The following is an 18,302-nucleotide window of genomic DNA, read 5'->3' as shown; positions in this document are numbered from 1 at the left end:
TATAAATAAATAAATAGGATCCAGTAGCCAAGCATCTGAATTTTGATCATGTAACCATGGGGATGTTATAAGTGGTGAAAAATGTTCGTAAGTCACCACTGTATCTTCGAACGGTCACTAAACGAATGGTTCTAAGTCAAGGACTATCTGAAATAATCATAAGTTCGAGGGCCGGTCATAAATCACGTTTTTCAGGGCTGTTGTAACGTTGAACAGTCTTTGAATGAATGGTCATAAGTCAAGGATTACTTATATATGAAAATGGCAAGGGCTGTGTGTTAACCAGGTTGGAAGGTTAGTCGTGCAAGTAGAAATTATCCTTGATCTGGGCATGCATCTCCTCTAATTCATGGCCGTCTTTTGTCCTAGGTTCCCAGGATCATGGGAAGGTGATCCATATCAACAAAGTCAGCCATCAGCCAGTGCGGGTCGGGCTGGCAGAACCGGTGTCCCTGCCTTGCCTGTTTCTCTTGCAAGGCTCCACCGCCCCCAACCCTAGTGAACTCTCTGATCCCCCCCGTATCAAGTGGAGCAAAGTACAGTCTGCCACCGGACAGCCAGAAGATCTCTCTGTGCTGGTAGCCAAGGATAACGTGGTAAAGATCTCCAAAAGCTACGAGGGTAGAATCGCCTTGCCCGGATACCCCCACCACCGAGAAAACGCCACCCTCCTTTTTTTGTCCGCTCGGGCTAGCGATGCGGGACTTTATCGATGTGAGATTGTCACTGGGATTCATGATGAGCAAGACGTGGTCCCTCTGGAAGTCACAGGTAAGAAAAGGGATCGATATATCTCTAGCTCTGTCTATCTCTATCTCTCTATCTCTCTCCCTCTCTCTCGCTCTCTCGCTCTCTCTGTCTACCTATCTACCTACCTACCTATCTATCTATCTATCTATCCAACTATCTATCTATCTATCTATCTATCTATCTATCTATCTATCTATCATCTATCTATCTATCTATCTATCTATCTATCTATCTATCTATCTATCTATCTATCTATCCCTCCCTCCATCCATCTAATCCTCCATCCATCCATCCTATCCATCCATCTATCCATCTATCTATCCATCCATCCATCTATCTATCTTTGCATCCATCCATCCATATCTATCTATCTATCTATCTATCTATCTATCTATCTATCTATCTATCTATCTATCTATCTATCTATGTAACTATGTAACTATCTAGCCGTCTGTCTGTCTGTCTATCTATCTATCTATCTATCTATCTATCTATCTATCTATCTATCTATCTATCTATCTATCTATCTATCTATCTATCTATCTATCTATCTGTTGTGCCTTGTCCTCCTTCCTCTCCTTAGCCGGGCCCCTCCCATCTCCTGCTATCCGATTCAGAGTCTGATAATGAAGAGGAACAGCCTGGCATGCCTCCAGCCCCCAGTCCTGGCACCATGCCCGGACAGAAGGTCAGGAATGAACAAACAAACCTCACTCCTACAGCGTGTGAGCACGAAGCCAGCCACGTGCTAGAATTGCCGGCAGCAGATCAGGAGGAGGGGAATTCACAGTGGACGGATCCCCGCTTCTGGAGAATTGAGAGGCGATGTCAGCAAAAGGAAGGGAGGAGCAGGCCTGGATAAGTGCTGAGTCATGGAGCCACACCCCATGGCCTATATAAAGGATCTGCTTTTTGGCATTCCTTGAGTCAAGCAAAGTCTCATCTGGTTTGCTGAAGTCACACCTTGGATTCCTGCCTGCCCTGAGAAATCTGAATGGAATTTGGCAAAGCTGCAGAGGCTTTGTGGCCACGCTTGATACAGACTTCCCAGACCCGGCCGTCGGAGGGGGAGGGGGACACGACACTATATCTATCTATCTATCTATCTATCTATCTATCTATCTATCTATCTATCTATCTATCTATCTATCTATCTATCTTAATGACTCCATTATAGTACATTATATCCAGTGGTGGTATTCAGTCAGTTCGGACTGGTTCGGGCAAACCAGTAGTGGCGACCTGTGGGTTGCCCACCTGCCCTAGCGCTATGTCATCCTATTAAGCCATGTTTTCTAAGCCACGCACATGGGAGCAAGCCCCGCGTGCAAGCAAAGCGCATGCACAGAAGGCGCAAACTCACCTTTTCCACGCGTGGCGGATCGGTGGTAAAATTATGTGAAACCCACCTCTGATTATATCATCGTCGTCGTCATTTAACGATCCCATAATCCCTTGCGGGGTGGAGTCTGGGCAACTGAATGGAGCTAGCAGACTGTTTTACTGGCTGGATGCCCTTCCTGTTGCCAACGCGGAGAGTTGTTCAGCAAATATATTCTCAGTGTGCCCAGAGAGAGAAATATCTACCTCTACCTAGCATCAAACTCACAGCCCCCTGATTGTCAGGCGAGAGTAAGTGGGCGGGTGTCTGCTTTTATGTCTCAGAAAGAGATGAGAAATATTTGGTGATTGATGGAAGGGAGGCAAAAATGCTTCTAAACTCTGATCAAAACTTCAAAATAATCACCAAAGATTACGTGACAAGATGCTATTATGCATTGCTTTCCATGCCTGGGTAAAGTACCTAAAATTGAGTAAAATAGTTTTTTTTCTTTGGATAATAACACAGGAGGCCATTACCCAAACACAGCAGGTGTTTTTAATCGATTTAAACTGATTTAATTTTGCCACATGTACTAAAATACATTCAAAAATCCCCCCAAAGGATTCCCATGAAGATGAAAATCGATGAAATTACCAATGATAATTTGTTGAAATGACATAAAAGTTCATTCAGTGATAGGGTTTTTATAATACAGGTAGTCCTCAAGTTACGACCATTCATTCAGCAACCAGTCAAAGCTACAGAGGTGCTGAAGGAAAGGCCTTGCAATCGGTCCTTGAAGTTTAAAACTTTCTGATGAGCAATTTTGAGTAATAAAGGGGAAAAATTGGGAAGCATTGCATTAATGCCCTATACAGGTAGTCCTCGATTTACAACCACAATCGAGCCCAAAATTTATATTGCTAAGCGAGACATTCGTTAAGTGAGTTTTGCTCCATTTTACGACCTTTCTTGCCACAGTTGAAGTGGCACAGTTAAGTGAATCTGGCTTTCCCCCTTGACTTGGCTTGTCAGGAGGTTGCGAAAGGGGGTTGCATGATCCCAGTTTACTGTAACTGTCCATAAATATGCATGTGGCCTTCCCGGGCTCTGTTTTTGGCTGTGAGGGCCTCCTGCAGCCCTCTGCCAGTGAAAATGGAGCTTGGGAAAGCCACGTGTGGCCCTCCTGGGCTCTGTTTTAGGCCGTGAGGGCCTCCTGCAGCCCTCTGCCAGTGAAAATGGAGCTCGGGAAGGCCACGTGTGGCCCTCCTGGGCTCTGTTTTAGGCCGTGATGGCCTTCTGCAGCCGTCTGCCAGTGAAAATGGAGCTCCGGAAGGCCAAGTGTGGCCCTCCTGGGCTCTGTTTTAGGCCGTGAGGGCCTCCTGCAGCCCTCTGCCAGTGAAAATGGAGCTCCGGAAGGCCAAGTGTGGCCCTCCTGGGCTCTGTTTTAGGCCGTGAGGGCCTCCTGCAGCCCTCTGCCAGTGAAAATGGAGCTCGGGAAGGCCACGTGTAGCCCTTCTGAGCTCTGTTTTAGGCCGTGAGGGTCTCCTGCAGTCCTCTGCCAGTGAAAACGGAGCCCGGGAGGGCTGCACATGGCCCTCCTGGGCTCTGTTTTCGGCTGTGAGCAGCTGCAGGAGGCCCTCATGGCTGAAAACAGATCCTTGATGAGTGACGTCGAGGTGGCCACGCCCCCCGGCCATGCCCCCCCCCCGGCCCCTCCAAGGTCAAACACAACCCTGATGCGGCCCTCAATGAAATCGAGTTTGACACCCCTGGGTTAGTCATTTACTCTCTCTCTCCCCCCTCCCTCCAAATTTGATACAGGGCATCGTGAGAAACAATTCAGCCTTAGCGTTCGTTCCCATTGGTTTAATCGCATTCCTCCCTTGCTTTTATATCAAAGGGGTGCGTAGGTGTGCGTTAATGAAAGACTACAAAAAAAACAACCCACAACAATCTGGTTGTGATTCCACGTAGACTTTGAGCCTCCCTTGTATGGTAATTAAAGGACTTCATGATGGTTTATGAAGTTCAATAATTTGAGAACCTCTATTACGGAGCTTTCTAAGTAAGACACATGACACAAAAGGAAAAAAGGAAGGAGGGAGAAGGTTGTGCTGAGCTCAATCAGTGTGCAAGAGCTCCTTCGGAAAGAATTCAGACAGCAATCATCAAACGTTGTATTTCACAATATTTTTTATTAAAAGAAGAGGAGAAGATGCCCTTGAGTTGTGTGATTGCCTCCGTCGCAAATATCTTAGCAACAATTGCAGCCCAGAAGTGGCTTGACCTAGCCTTTTTCCAAGAGGTTAATTTCCCATTCAGCCAGGCGCTTTCCCATCCAAGCACTAACCACGGTTGACCCTACTTAGCTTTAAAGATCAGCCAAGAACAGTTAGACACCCTCTATCTGTTTTGTCAGCCAAGATTGATTAAGTGCTGCTCTATCTGTTTGGGGTTTTGTTTTGTGGGTTTTTTTGCACTAAAAAGTCTTTTTCTTTTTACTCCTGGCAACAGCTTGAAAAGTCCCTGCATTTATCTTAGCAAGCTGAGCTGAGACTCATGGGTCCAAATTAATCCAGCAGATGTTGTTCCCAAGTCTAGGCTAAAACTCCCAGTTTCTAGTCTGGTGCCTTTAACCATCCTACCAAACTGGCACTACCTGCTAATGACCTTCTATATGCCCCTATCCTCAATCTAGAGTCTAGAATCCACCATGTGACTCCGAAAATAAGACCTATCCAAAAAATAAACCCTAGCTTGATTTTTACATGTGCGTCCAATATAACCCCTGTCCCCAAAATAAGCCCTAGTTAAGACCCTGCCCACTCCGGGGTGCACGGGATGAGGCAAGGTGCTTGGGTAAAAACCAAGCTAGGGTGGGGATGGGAGGTGGTGGAGCTGCCCTACTTACCTTCGGAGAGTTGCAGCCGGGCCTCGTATGCCCCAACACCTTCCTTGCCTTGCTGGCCCACTTCTTTTGCGGCTGCTTGGAAAGGCCTCTGCAGCCAAGAAACGGGCTGTAGATTGACACTCGCTGCCCTCCCGCTCAGGCCATTTCAGTCAGAGGCCTTTCCTGAAGGCCTCTGACAGTGAAACCGAGGCTGTGGGGGGACGATGCACGCAAATCGTAACAAATGGCCGCAGAAGAAGTGGGCCAGCAGTGGGCTTCTGCTGGGCAGGGCTGTTGGTGCCGCCACTGCACCACCACTGCAAGGTGAGTCAGTGAGGACATTTTTTTTTTAATTGAAAAAGTTTTTACAAATTTTTTCCCCCTTTCCCCCCCCCCTCCCACACTCCATCCCCTCCCCCTTCCCTCCACCCCCCCCCCCCCGACTTCCCAGAACAAACACAAGGTATAGTTCAAAAGAAAAAACAATCATTCGCTAAATTTTTCCTAACACAAATTATAATCCTCCCCTTCTTCTCAAATCCTAACTTCCCCCATAGAAATCAAAGATAAATACATCCTAATCATTCAAAAGCAATCTCATATCTCTTAATCCGATATCTATTTTGCCTATATTCAATCCATTTTTTCCATTCAGTAGTGAGGACATTTTTTGGGGTGGCAAAAAAAACCCCCCATGAGACCGGTCTTATTTTTGGGGAAACACGGTATATACTTCTATCCACAAAGAAGAGGAGGTCAAATTACTCTCCAAAGCACCAGAGGGCAGGACAAGAAACAACAGCTGGAAACTAATCAAAGCAGTGGTGGGTTTGAAAATTTTTTACTACTGGTTCTGTGGATGTGGCTTGGTGGGCATGGCAGGGAAAGGATACTGTAAATATTTATCCTTTAAATAAGAGGATACGGGCCTCTGTGGCTCAGACTGCTAATTAACAGCAGCTGCCTGCAATTACTGGAGGTTCTAGTCCCACCAGGCCCAAAGTTGACTCAGCCTTCCATCCTTTATAAGGTAGGTAAAATGAGGACCCAGATTGTTGGGGGCAATAAGTTGACTTTGTATATAAATATACAAATAGAATGAAGACTATAATGTAAGCCGCCCTGAGTCTTCGGAGAAGGGCGGGATATAAATGCAAATAAATAAAAAAAATCTCCATTCCCTCCCCAATCCAGGGGAAGGTTACTGCAAAATCCCCATTTCCTCCCGATCATCTGGGACTTGGGAGGCAGAGAATAGATGGGGGCAGGACCAGTTGGAATTTTTACTACCGGTTCTCCGAACTACTCAAAATTTCTGCTACCGGTTCTCCAGAACTAGTCAGAACCTGCTGAAACCCACCTCTGAATCAGAGACCTGGAATTAGGGAGAAACTTCCTAACAAGTGAGGACAATTAACCAGTGGAACAGCTTGCCCCCAGAAGTTGTGGATGCTCAATCACTAGAGGTTTTTAAGAAGAGACTGGACAGTCACTTATCTGAAATGGCATAGGTTCTCCTGCTTGAGCAGAGGACTGGACTAGAAAACCTCCAAGGTCCCTTCCTGTTCTGTTCTGCTCTGCTCTGCTCTGCTCTGCTCTAATTCACATCTCCTTGTCTTCTCACTTTCCAACCCTACCTAGGTGTGGTTTTTCACTACCGAGCGGCTAGCAACCGCTACGCTTTGACTTTCTCAGAGGCGCAGAAGGCCTGCGAAGAGAACTCGGCTGTCGTTGCTTCTCCTGCTCATCTTGAGGTGGCCTTTGAGGATGGCTACGACAACTGCGATGCTGGATGGCTCTCCGACCACACTGTCAGGTATATGGAGGAATGTGCATTCTAACTAGCTGGTTTTAGGAGGGGCTGATCCAATTTTCTGCTCTGAATTAGTACCAGATGGAATCTGCTTTTGTTCTGTTTTTTTTTTTTTCCTTTCAAGAAAAAAAGAGGAGAGGACTTCCCTGTCTCTCTGTACAGCAAATGTTGTGAATCTTGAAATGTTACACTGCCAAAGATGTGCTCAGGTGTATTTTGATTATTTCATTGCAGCGAGATTTAACTGCAGGCTAAACTAATAGGACCTTGGGCTGCCTTCACATAAACCCAGTGGTGGGATTCAAATAATTTAACAACCAGTTCTCTACCCTAATGACCAGCTGGGTAGGCGTGGCTTGTTGGTCATGTGACCATGTGGGCGTGGCCAACTCAACGTCACTCATGTCAATGGGTGCTTCACCTTAGCTGTTACAATGTAATAAGGGTTAATTAGAGAGGCAGTTTCTGTAAGCAGGGCAATAAAAATAGGCTAGAAACAATACCAGAATGTTTCCTTCCTGCTTTCCCTTAAAGGATTAGTCCTGTAAAGTGGGAAAAAAACAAAGTAAGATTTCTTCCAACAACAAAGGGCCGGATAGCTCACACTGGTAAAAGCCTGTTATTAAGAACACAGTAGCCTGCAATTACTGCAGGTTCGAGCCCGGCCCAAGGTTGACTCAGCCTTCCATCCTTTATAAGGTAGGTAAAATGAGGACCCAGATTGTTGGGGGCAATAAGTTGACTTTGTAAAATATACAAATAGAATGAGACTATTGCCTTATACACTGTAAGCGCCTAGTCTTAGAAGGCGGAAGTAAATAAACAAAAAAAACAAAGTAAGATTTCTTCCAACAACTGGTTCTCCAAATTGCTAAGTTAACAACTGGTTCTCCCAAATAGGTGAGAACCAGCTGAATTCCATCACTGCATAAACCTATAGGTCAGCGGTTCTCAACCTGTGGGTCGGGACCCCGTTGGAGGTCGAATGACGATTTGCCAGGGGTCACCTAAGACCATCGGAAATATGGGAAGTATACTTGCGAGTCGAAGAATTGCACTCCAATGGTTGACTCCACAAGCCAGCTGCAGACTCTTCAAATCGCTAGCCGAATTCGGCTTCAGGCGCGATGAATTAAAAAAGAGAGAAATTTTTGCTCTGATGTCTCCCTCTCAAGCCAGCTGCAATCACTCTCAATCGCTAGCCAATACGGCTTCAGGCGCGATGAATTAAAAGAGAAATTTTGCTCTGATGTCTCCTCTCAAGCCAGCTGCAGACTCTTCAAATCGCTAGCCTAATCTGGCTTCAGGCGCGATAAACTTAATAGGGAGGAGTCTCTGCTTTAATGCCTCCGTCCTCAAGGCAATCGCAAACAGTTCAAATCGCTAGCCGAATTCGGCTTCAGGCGCGATGAATTAAAAAAGAGAGAAATTTTTGCTCTGATGTCTCCCTCTCAAGCCAGCTGCAATCACTCTCAATCGCTGGCTTCAGGCGTGATAAACTTAATAGGGGAGGAGTCTCTGCTTTAATGCCTCCGTCCTCAAGGCAATCGCAAACAGTTCAAATCGCTAGCCAATACGGCTTCAGGCGCGATGAATTAAAAGAGAAATTTTGCTCTGATGTCTCCTCTCAAGCCAGCTGCAGACTCTTCAAATCGCTAGCCTAATCTGGCTTCAGGCGCGATGAATTAAAAGAGAAATTTTGCTCTGATGTCTCCTCTCAAGCCAGCTGCAATCACTCTCAATCGCTAGCCTAATCTGGCTTCAGGCGCGATGAATTAAAAGAGAAATTTTGCTCTGATGTCTCCTCTCAAGCCAGCTGCAGACTCTTCAAATCGCTAGCCAATACGGCTTCAGGCGCGATGAATTAAAAGAGAGAAATCTTTGCTCTGATGTCTCCTCTCAAGCCAGCTGCAGACTCTTCAAATCGCTAGCCAATACGGCTTCAGGCGCGATGAATTAAAAGAGAGAAATCTTTGCTCTGATGTCTCCTCTCAAGCCAGCTGCAGACTCTTCAAATCGCTAGCCTAATCTGGCTTCAGGCGCGATGAATTAAAAGAGAAATTTTGCTCTGATGTCTCCTCTCAAGCCAGCTGCAGACTCTTCAAATCGCTAGCCTAATCTGGCTTCAGGCGTGATAAACTTAATAGGGGAGGAGTCTCTGCTTTAATGCCTCCGTCCTCAAGGCAATCGCAAACAGTTCAAATCGCTAGCCAATACGGCTTCAGGCGCGATAAATTCAAAACGAAAATAATTTAACAACCAGTTCTCTACCCTAATGACCAGCTGGGTGGGCGTGGCTTGTTGGTCATGTGACCATGTGGGCGTGGCCAACTCAACGTCACTCATGTCAATGAGTGCTTCACTTTAGCTGTTACAATGTAATAAGGGTTAATTAGAGAGGCAGTTTCTGTAAGCAGGGCAATAAAAATAGGCTAGAAACAATACCAGAATGTTTCCTTCCTGCTTTCCTTAAAGGATTATCCTGTAAAGTGGGGAAAAAACAAAGTAAGATTTCTTCCAACAACAAAGGGCCGGATAGCTCACACTGGTAAAAGCCTGTTATTAAGAACACAGTAGCCTGCAATTACTGCAGGTTCGAGCCCGGCCCAAGGTTGACTCAGCCTTCCATCCTTTATAAGGTAGGTAAAATGAGGACCCAGACTGTTGGGGGCAATAAGGTGACTTTGTAAAATATACAAATAGAATGAGACTATTGCCTTATACACTCTGAGTCTGTATAAAAAACAAAAAAAAAACCATTCTCCAAATTGTAGTTCAGCAACGACCAGACTATAAATGTTGGCTAGTGCATTAGAATGGCAGTTATTCTACTATCTACATCAAGGCTGTCAAACTCAAGGCCTGCGGGCTGGATCCGGCCCTCAGGGTGCTTAGGTCCGGCCCATAGGGCCACTATGGAAACAGCAAAGGATTGGCCCACGGTGTCTCTGTCGTGTCCCACTCCTCCGCTGAAGGCCGGGTCAGGGAAATCCGAATCAGGCGTGCCTCTGCAGCTCTGCAAAGTAATAATAATAAGTAATAATAATAATAATAATAATAAGTCAAGGACTGCCTGTACAGTATGCTATGAACTTCAACTTTTAAATTTACAATTCCAAACACATGGACCCAAAGCAAGGGGTCCAGCCACAATCCTTATATCCCCCCAGTACAGGGGTCTCCAACCTTGGCATCTTTAAGCCTGGTGGACTTCAACTCCCAGAATTCCCCAGCCAGCTTTGCTGGCTGGGATAATAGGTAATCTGTGACTTTCCAAATGTCAATGAACTTCAGGTCCCTACAACATCTACCTGCAGGGCCAAACGGGAGGCATGCTGGGAATTGTAGTTCAGCAACGACCAGACTATAAATGTTGGCTAGTGCATTAGAATGGCAGTTATTCTACTATCTACATCAAGGCTGTCAAACTCAAGGCCTGCGGGCTGGATCCGGCCCTCAGGGTGCTTAGGTCTGGCCCATAGGGCCACTATGGAAACAGCAAAGGATTGGCCCACGGTGTCTCTGTCGTGTCCCACTCCTCCGCTGAAGGCCGGGTCAGGGAAATCCGAATCAGGCGTGCCTCTGCAGCTCTGCCAAAGTCCTAGCAAAGTCCTCAGGGCAGGCAGGAGACCAGAAAATAATTTTATGGTTGGGATCACCACATCGTGCAGAATTGTATTAAAGGGGTCACAGCACTATAAAGGTTGAGAACCACTGCTATAGGTAAACCTCCACTTACGACCATAACGGAGCCTACCACTACAGTCGTAAGTCATAACAATGGTAAAATGGGACATCATTGGGACCAACCTGAATTTATTAACTTTTTTTTCTGGTGGATTTTAAAGAAACGCCACAGTTTTTAAGGGAACCAATTGTTTACTATGGGTCGGTCTTGCTGGAAATTGGAAGTAAAGTAACACTGTAGAAAGCAAGGCAGGACTAAACAGATTTCAGTTTTAAAGGAGGGCAGATTTGATGAACAAATTTTTTCCTCTTTTAGGTTCAGTTAAACAACGGAGTTGATTAGTTAGAGCAGCCATGGGATTCTACAAGCTACGGCTAAGAATTTTGCATCAAACAGAGATTAAATTAAATTTCGCATAGCATCCTAGACTAGCCTAAAATAGGACTCAGCATGTTGTGGGAGTCCAGTCATTGACATAGCATGCTACAGGTAGTCCTTGACTTACAAAAGTTCACTTAATGACTGTTCAAATTTAAAACGGCACCCAAAAAAGTGACTTATGACTGCTTTTCACAGTTGCAGCTCCCCCATGATCCCCTATTCAAAATTCAGATATTTGGCAACTGACTCGTGTTTATGACAGTCCCGGGATAGTGTGATCACCTTCCGCGACCTGCTGACAAGCAAAGTCGCTGGGGAAGCCAGCTTCACTTAATAATGGGGTTATACTAATTTAACAACTGCAGTGATTCGCTTAACAACTGTAGCGAGAAAGGTGGTAAAATGGGGCAAAATTCCCGTAACGAATGTCTCACTTAGCAACAACAAAAATTTGGAGCTCTATTGTAGTCATAAGGGAGCTTTTCATCAGGTTCGCCTGATACGCCAGTTACGTTCCTTTCTGGATCGGGCTGCCTTATGCACAGTTGCTCATGCCCTGGTTACATCCCGCCTGGACTACTGTAATGCTCTCTACATGGGGCTCTCCTTGAGGGGTACCCGGAGACTCCAACTGGTCCAGAATGCGGCTGCGCGGGTGATAGAGGGGGCACCTTTTGGCTCCCATGTGACACCCCTCCTGCATAATCTGCACTGGCTCCCAGTGGTCTTCCGGGTTCACTTCAAGGTACTTGTTATCACCTTTAAAACGCTCCATGGCCTAGGACCGGGATATTTACGGGACCGCCTACTGCCACCATTAGCCTCTCACCGACCAGTGCGCTCTCACAGAGAGGGCCTCCTCCGGATACCGTCAGCTAAACAATGTCTGCTGGCGACCTCTAGGGGAGGGCCTTCTGTGGGGACCTCTGGAACGAGCTTCCTCTGGGGCTTCATCAACTCCCCGATCTCAAGTCCTTCCGCCGCGAGCTGAAGACGCTGCTGTTTCGAAGAGCAGGACTAGCTTGAACGTAGTTTTAAATTTGGGATTATTTAAAAAAAAAAAGGGTTTAAATGAGGTTTTAAATTTGTATTTAAAAGTTAGAGCATCAATTGAATTTAACTGTCTATTCTTTTAGCTTTTTTATGTATTATATGTTTTTCTGTTGTTTTTGACTGTGAACCGCCCTGAGTCCTTCGGGAGATGGGCGGTATACAAATATAATAAATAATAATAAGTAATAATAATAATAATAAGTCAAGGACTGCCTGTACAGCATGCTATGAACTTCAACTTTTAAATTTACAATTCCAAACACATGGACCCAAAGCAAGGGGTTCAGCCACAATCCCTATATCCCCCTAGTACAGGGGTCTCCAACCTTGGCATCTTTAAGCCTGGTGGACTTCAACTCCCAGAATTCCCCAGCCAGCTTTGCTGGCTGGGATCTGGAGTTAATCCACCGCTAAAGTGCCAAGATTGGAGATCCTTGCCCTAATAGGTAATCTGTGACTTTCCAAATGTCAATGAACTTCAGGTCCCTACAACATCTACCTGCAGGGCCAAACGGGAGGCATGCTAGGACATTCTTCAGCGTTCGGAAGCAGATAAGCAGACCCCGGCTGTGGTGGTGAGATCGGACGAGACACAACAGGAGGCTTCAGAGTCCGCGCATCACTCCCAGATGGCCCTGGCCACATCTCTGCCTTTGACGCAAAGTCTTCGTCCAGGCCTTCCCCAGACTCCAGGACTGACCCATTGTCCTCCCCAGCCTCCTCACCGTCCAACTCCGCAGGCTGCTAGCAGACCATAACACCTGCCTTGCACAGATAAAATAGCAAAATCTTGGCTTTGTTTGATTCTTAACATAGCCTGTCTGTTTTTCCAGATGTTAATCCACTGTTCAGGTGCCCAGTTGGTTCTTTTATATCTAGAAACAATGAACGCTCCAGTAAATGAAAGGATTTTAAATTTTATTACCCTTTGAATTATGACTATAATTGTGCCCAAAATTTCCATTTCTAAGCGAGACGAATTTGTCCCCATTTTACAATCTTTCTTGACACTGTTGTTGCCAAGTGAATCAACAGTTGATTCACTGTTGTTAAGTGAATCACTGCAATTGTTAAGTTAGTAACACAGTTGTTAAGTGAATCTGGTTTCCCCATTGACTTTGCTTGTTAGGTGGTCACAAAAGGTGATCACATGACCCTGGGACAGTGCAACCGTCATAAGGATGAGTCGATTTCCAAGCATCTGAATTTTGATCACGTAACCATGGAGAGGCTGTAACGGTCTTAAGTGTGAAAAACAATCATATGTCCCTTTTTTCAGTGTTGTTGTAACTTTGAACGTCACTAAATGAACTGTTGTAAATCAAGGACTATCTGTACAATTGCATGGCTTTCCTTCTGAAGGGGACTATTTTTTTCCCAATTTACGTATGTGCATGTGTGCATGCCTACATACTTTCACAGCCCTATTAATTTGGCCCTCCACAACACTCCCAGTTTCTCATGTTGCCCCTTGGGAAAGTTAACTGCCCCCCAACCCTGCTGTTGTGACCTACGCCCAAGTAGTTTTTACCAGGCACAATCAATCCTAAACAAACATATTTTATTAGAACAGCTGAGAATTACTTCATTCTCAGCTTAGTCCAAATTAAGTCCAAAACAAAGTCCTTCAGAAAAAAGTCGTTTAGCCTTATCACAAACCTTTGTCTTCTTTAGCGCCCTGCCAAAGGCTTTTCTTGGCAAGAACCCCATGTTTGCACTAGGAACAGGCTCCTCCTATTCCTCTGCCTCTCTGCTATCAGCCTCTGGAGGTGTCGTGTCCCACTCTTCCGCTGACGGCCGGGTCAGGGAAATCCGAATCAGGTGTGCCTCTGCAGCTCTGCCAAAGTCCTAGCAAAGTCCTCAGGGCAGGCAGGAGACCAGAAAGTGACTTCAGCAAGATATGTTTAGACTTTGCCTGACTCAGAGAATGCCAGAAAGCAGATCCTTTATATAGGCCATGGGGTGTGGCTCCATGACTCAGCACTTATCCAGGCCTGCCCCTCCCTTCCTATCAATTCTTCTGAAGCGAGGGTCACTCCAATCGGCAGCTGTTGGTAATTGACCTTCCTCAGGCTCACATGCTGTGGAGGAGGGGGAGGGGTCTAGTTGCTCCGTTTGCCTGGGCATGGAGCCAGAGCTGGGGCGGAGATGCCCCTCCTCAGCCTGTCTGGGCATGGAGCCAGAGCTGGGGCTGGAGATACTTGCTCTTCTTCAGCCTGTCTGGGCATGGAGCCAGAGCTGGGGCTGGAGATACTTGCTCTTCTTCAGCCTGTCTGGGCATGGAGCCAGGGCTGGGGCGGAGATGCCCCTCCTCAGCCTGTCTGGGCATGGAGCCAGAGCTGGGGCTGGAGATACTTGCTCTTCTTCAGCCTGTCTGGGCATGGAGCCAGAGCTGGGGCTGGAGATACTTGCTCTTCTTCAGCCTGTCTGGGCATGGAGCCAGGGCTGGGGCGGAGATGCCCCTCCTCAGCCTGTCTGGGCATGGAGCCAGAGCTGGGGCTGGAGATACTTGCTCTTCTTCAGCCTGTCTGGGCATGGAGCCAGGGCTGGGGCCGGAGATGCCCCTCCTCAGCCTGTCTGGGCATGGAGCCAGAGCTGGGGCTGGAGATACTTGCTCTTCTTCAGCCTGTCTGGGCATGGAGCCAGGGCTGGGGCGGAGATGCCCCTCCTCAGCCTGTCTGGGCATGGAGCCAGGGCTGGGGCCGGGAGATGCCCCCTCCTCAGCCTGTCTGGGCATGGAGCCAGGGCTGGGGCCGGGAGGCATGCTAGGACATTCTTCAGCGTTCGGAAGCAGATAAGCAGACCCCAGCTGTGGTGGTGAGATCGGACGAGACACAACAGGAGGCTTCAGAGTCCGCGCATCACTCCCAGATGGCCCTGGCCACATCTCTGCCTTTGACGCAAAGTCTTCGTCCAGGCCTTCCCCTGACTCCAGGACTGACCCATTGTCCTCCCCAGCCTCCTCACTGTCCAACTCCGCAGGCTGCGAGCAGACCATAACACCTGCCTTGCACAGATAAAATAGCAAAATCTTGGCTTTGTTTGATTCTTAACATAGCCTGTCTGTTTTTCCAGATGTTAATCCACTGTTCAGGTGCCCAGTTGGTTCTTAGACCATACAGAACACCCAATACTGGAATTAATTTTATAAATTCTCCTAGTTAAATTGGAATTAGGGAAGAGAAGTGAATTGAGCAGAACGGCACAAAAGAGCAATAAAAGAACTGAACCGGGGGGAAATCGCTCGTTGCTCACTGCAAGAGACCAATTCGGGGGTTGCCATTTTGAAGATGCAGATTAGTAGGAAGACACTTGACAATTCGTGACAAGGCATGTTGAAGGCGAGAAGCAAAGTCCCTGTGTTTGTGCAGACCACTGGGTTGCAGAAGAATTCAGGTCTGGTCTTGAGACAATGATGGGAGAAGAAAAAATATTGTTCAGCCCTGGAAAAGGAGGAAGTGTGGCGGTGGGGGGGTGGGGGAAAGACACAGAACAGCTGTGCCTTGAATTTTGTTCTTCAACAGAGCAAGTGTCAACTTGCAAACCATTCCTGACCTGCTCTCGAGTTGCCATAGGCAGGGGGATGAGTAATCGAGCCTCGCAGCTGCATCGAGGAACTTGCATTTCAGTCAAAACAAAGCACATTCCAGCCGGCAATGTCAAGGTCATCTCCAGGGTGACCCACAGTGACTGGAGGGACTGGCTTCTACAACCTGCGAAATTGCTTCGTTGGGGAATGTGACTGATGACACACCTTGGGGGGAGGGGGAAACAGGATCAGAGCCCAAGGCGTGAATTAAATGAGACCAGAGCAGGGGTGAAATGCTCCTGGTTTGGACCAGATTGGCTGATCCGGTAGTGATGGCAGTGGGTGGCTCGGAGAACTGGTAGCAAAAATCCCTGCCACCCTCAGCCCATGCCCAGTTGAGCCACGTGATCGTCAGAGCCTTTTTTTTTTTTGCGGGCCACAGCTGATCACTCCCCCATGGGCTGTTCTACTTACCTCATGCCTCATTTTGGTGTGCACTGTGCACACTGTATACCAGCGAACCGGCTGTAAACCAGTTCAGATTTCACCACTGGGTCAGGGCCATTTGACGGTCCCCAGCCAACATCTGGTCCTTTGACTGTCCCTGTCTGGGCTTTCATGAGCTCAATCAGAAATTAGAAATCAAATTTAAATAAACGCACGTCATGCAAGCAATACAGGTAGTCCTTGACTTAGGACCACAATGGAGCCCAAAATTTATGTTGCTAACTGAGCATTTGTTAAGTCATTTCGACCCATTTTATGACCTACCTTTCCACAGTTCTGAAGTGAATCACTGCAATTGTAAAGTTAGAGACGTGCTTGTTAAGTGATTTGGCTTTTCCATGGACTTTGCTGGTCAGAAGGTTGCAAAAGACGATCACACGATCCCAGGACATGGCTACGGTCATAAACATGAGACAGTTGCCAAGTATCTGAATTTTGATCACATGACCATGGGGATGCCGCAAAGGGTCGTAAGTGTGAAAAACAATCACAAACCCCTTTTTTCAGTGCCGTTGTAACTTTGAACGGCCACTAAATGCTTGTAAATCAAGGACTATCTGTACAATTGCATGGCTTTCCTTCTGAAGGGGACTATTTTTTTCCCAATTTACGTATGTGCATGTGTGCATGCCTACATACTTTCACAGCCCTATTAATTTGGCCTTCCACAACACTCCCAGTTTCTCATGTTGCCCTTGGGAAAGTTAACTGCCCCCAACCCTGCTGTTGTGACCTACGCCCAAGTAGTTTTTACCAGGCACAATCAATCCTAAACAAACATATTTTATTAGAACAGCTGAGAATTACTTCATTCTCAGCTTAGTCCAAATTAAATCCAAAACAAAGTCCTTCAGAAAAAAGTCGTTTAGCCTTATCACAAACCTTTGTCTTCTTTAGCGCCCTGCCAAAGGCTTTTCTTGGCAAGAACCCCGTGTTTGCACTAGGAACAGGCTCCTCCTGTTCCTCTGCCTCTCTGCTATCAGCCTCTGGAGGTGTCGTGTCCCACTCTTCCGCTGACGGCCGGGTCAGGGAAATCCGAATCAGGTGTGCCTCTGCAGCTCTGCCAAAGTCCTAGCAAAGTCCTCAGGGCAGGAGACCAGAAAGTGACTTCAGCAAGATATGTTTAGACTTTGCCTGACTCAGAGAATGCCAGAAAGCAGATCCTTTATATAGGCCATGGGGTGTGGCTCCATGACTCAGCACTTATCCAGGCCTGCCCCTCCTTCCTTCTGGCCGCCGCCTATCAATTCTTCTGAAGCGAGGTCACTCCAATCGGCAGCTGTTGGTAATTGACCTTCCTCAGGCTCACATGCTGTGGAGGAGGGGAGGTCTAGTTGCTCCGTTTGCCTGGGCATGGAGCCAGGGCTGGGGCCGGAGATACTTGCTCTTCTTCAGCCTGTCTGGGCATGGAGCCAGGGCTGGGGCCGGAGATGCCCCTCCTCAGCCTGTCTGGGCATGGAGCCAGGGCTGGGAGGCATGCTAGGACATTCTTCAGCGTTCGGAAGCAGATAAGCAGACCCCAGCTGTGGTGGTGAGATCGGACGAGACACAACAGGAGGCTTCAGAGTCAGCATCACTCCCAGATGGCCCTGGCCACATCTCTGCCTCCGACGCAGAGCCCTCGTCCGGCCTTCCCCTGACTCCAGGACGGGCCCCTTGTCCTCCCCAGCCTCCTCACTGTCCGATTCCACTGCCAGCTCTGCAGGCTGCTGGCGGACCACAACATCAGCGTCCTAGGTATCAACCAAGTACTTTCTTAAGATGTACGATGTTCCAAGTAGCACTTTTTTTTGCAGTTCCGCTGGTGTTATTGCAGGAAGCTGCAATTTCTTGATGTTGTTGTTGTTGTTGTTGTTGTTGTTGTTGTTGTTGTTGTTAGTTGCGAAGTCGTGTCCGACCCATCGCGACCCCATGGACAACATTCCTCCAGGCCTTCCTGTCCTCTACCATCCTCTGGAGTCCATTTAAACTCATGCCTACTGCTTCAGTGACTCCATCCAGCCACCTCGTTCTCTGTTGTCCCTTTCTTCTTTTGCCCTCAATCTTTCCCAGCATTAGGCTCTTCTCCAGTGAGTCCTTCTTTCTCATTAGGTGGCCAAAGTATTTCAGTTTCCTCTTCAGGATCTGGCCTTCTAAAGAGCAGTCAGGGTTGATCTCCTCTAGGACTGACTAGTTGGATCGCCTTGCAGTCCAAGGGACTCGCAGGAGTCTTCTCTAGCACCAGAGTTCAAAGGCCTCAATTCTTTGGCGCTCAGCCTTCCTTATGGTCCAATCTTCACAGCCATACATTGCAACTGGGAAAACCATAGCCTTAACTATCCACACTTTTGTTGGCAGGGTGATGTCTTGCTTTTTAGTATGCTG

At 47.3% G+C, this 18,302-nt stretch overlaps 1 protein-coding gene across 1 annotated transcript in view; it reads left to right on the top strand.

Annotated features, from left to right (window-relative positions):
• The window catches only part of NCAN (neurocan), a 154,108-nt gene that overhangs the window by 29,962 nt on the left and 105,844 nt on the right, over positions 1–18,302 (top strand). The window contains exons 2-3 of the mRNA XM_058163138.1: positions 370–771; positions 6,609–6,783. Coding sequence (XP_058019121.1) covers positions 370–771; positions 6,609–6,783 — 577 coding nt within the window. The remainder of the gene's footprint in view (positions 1–369; positions 772–6,608; positions 6,784–18,302) is intronic.

The sequence above is a fragment of the Ahaetulla prasina genome, chromosome 1 (assembly GCF_028640845.1).
Source record: "Ahaetulla prasina isolate Xishuangbanna chromosome 1, ASM2864084v1, whole genome shotgun sequence".
In the NCBI taxonomy this organism is placed as follows: domain Eukaryota; kingdom Metazoa; phylum Chordata; class Lepidosauria; order Squamata; family Colubridae; genus Ahaetulla; species Ahaetulla prasina.
The sequence above is the reverse complement of the archived record's forward strand: the minus strand, read 5'-3'. Positions and strand labels throughout refer to the sequence as shown.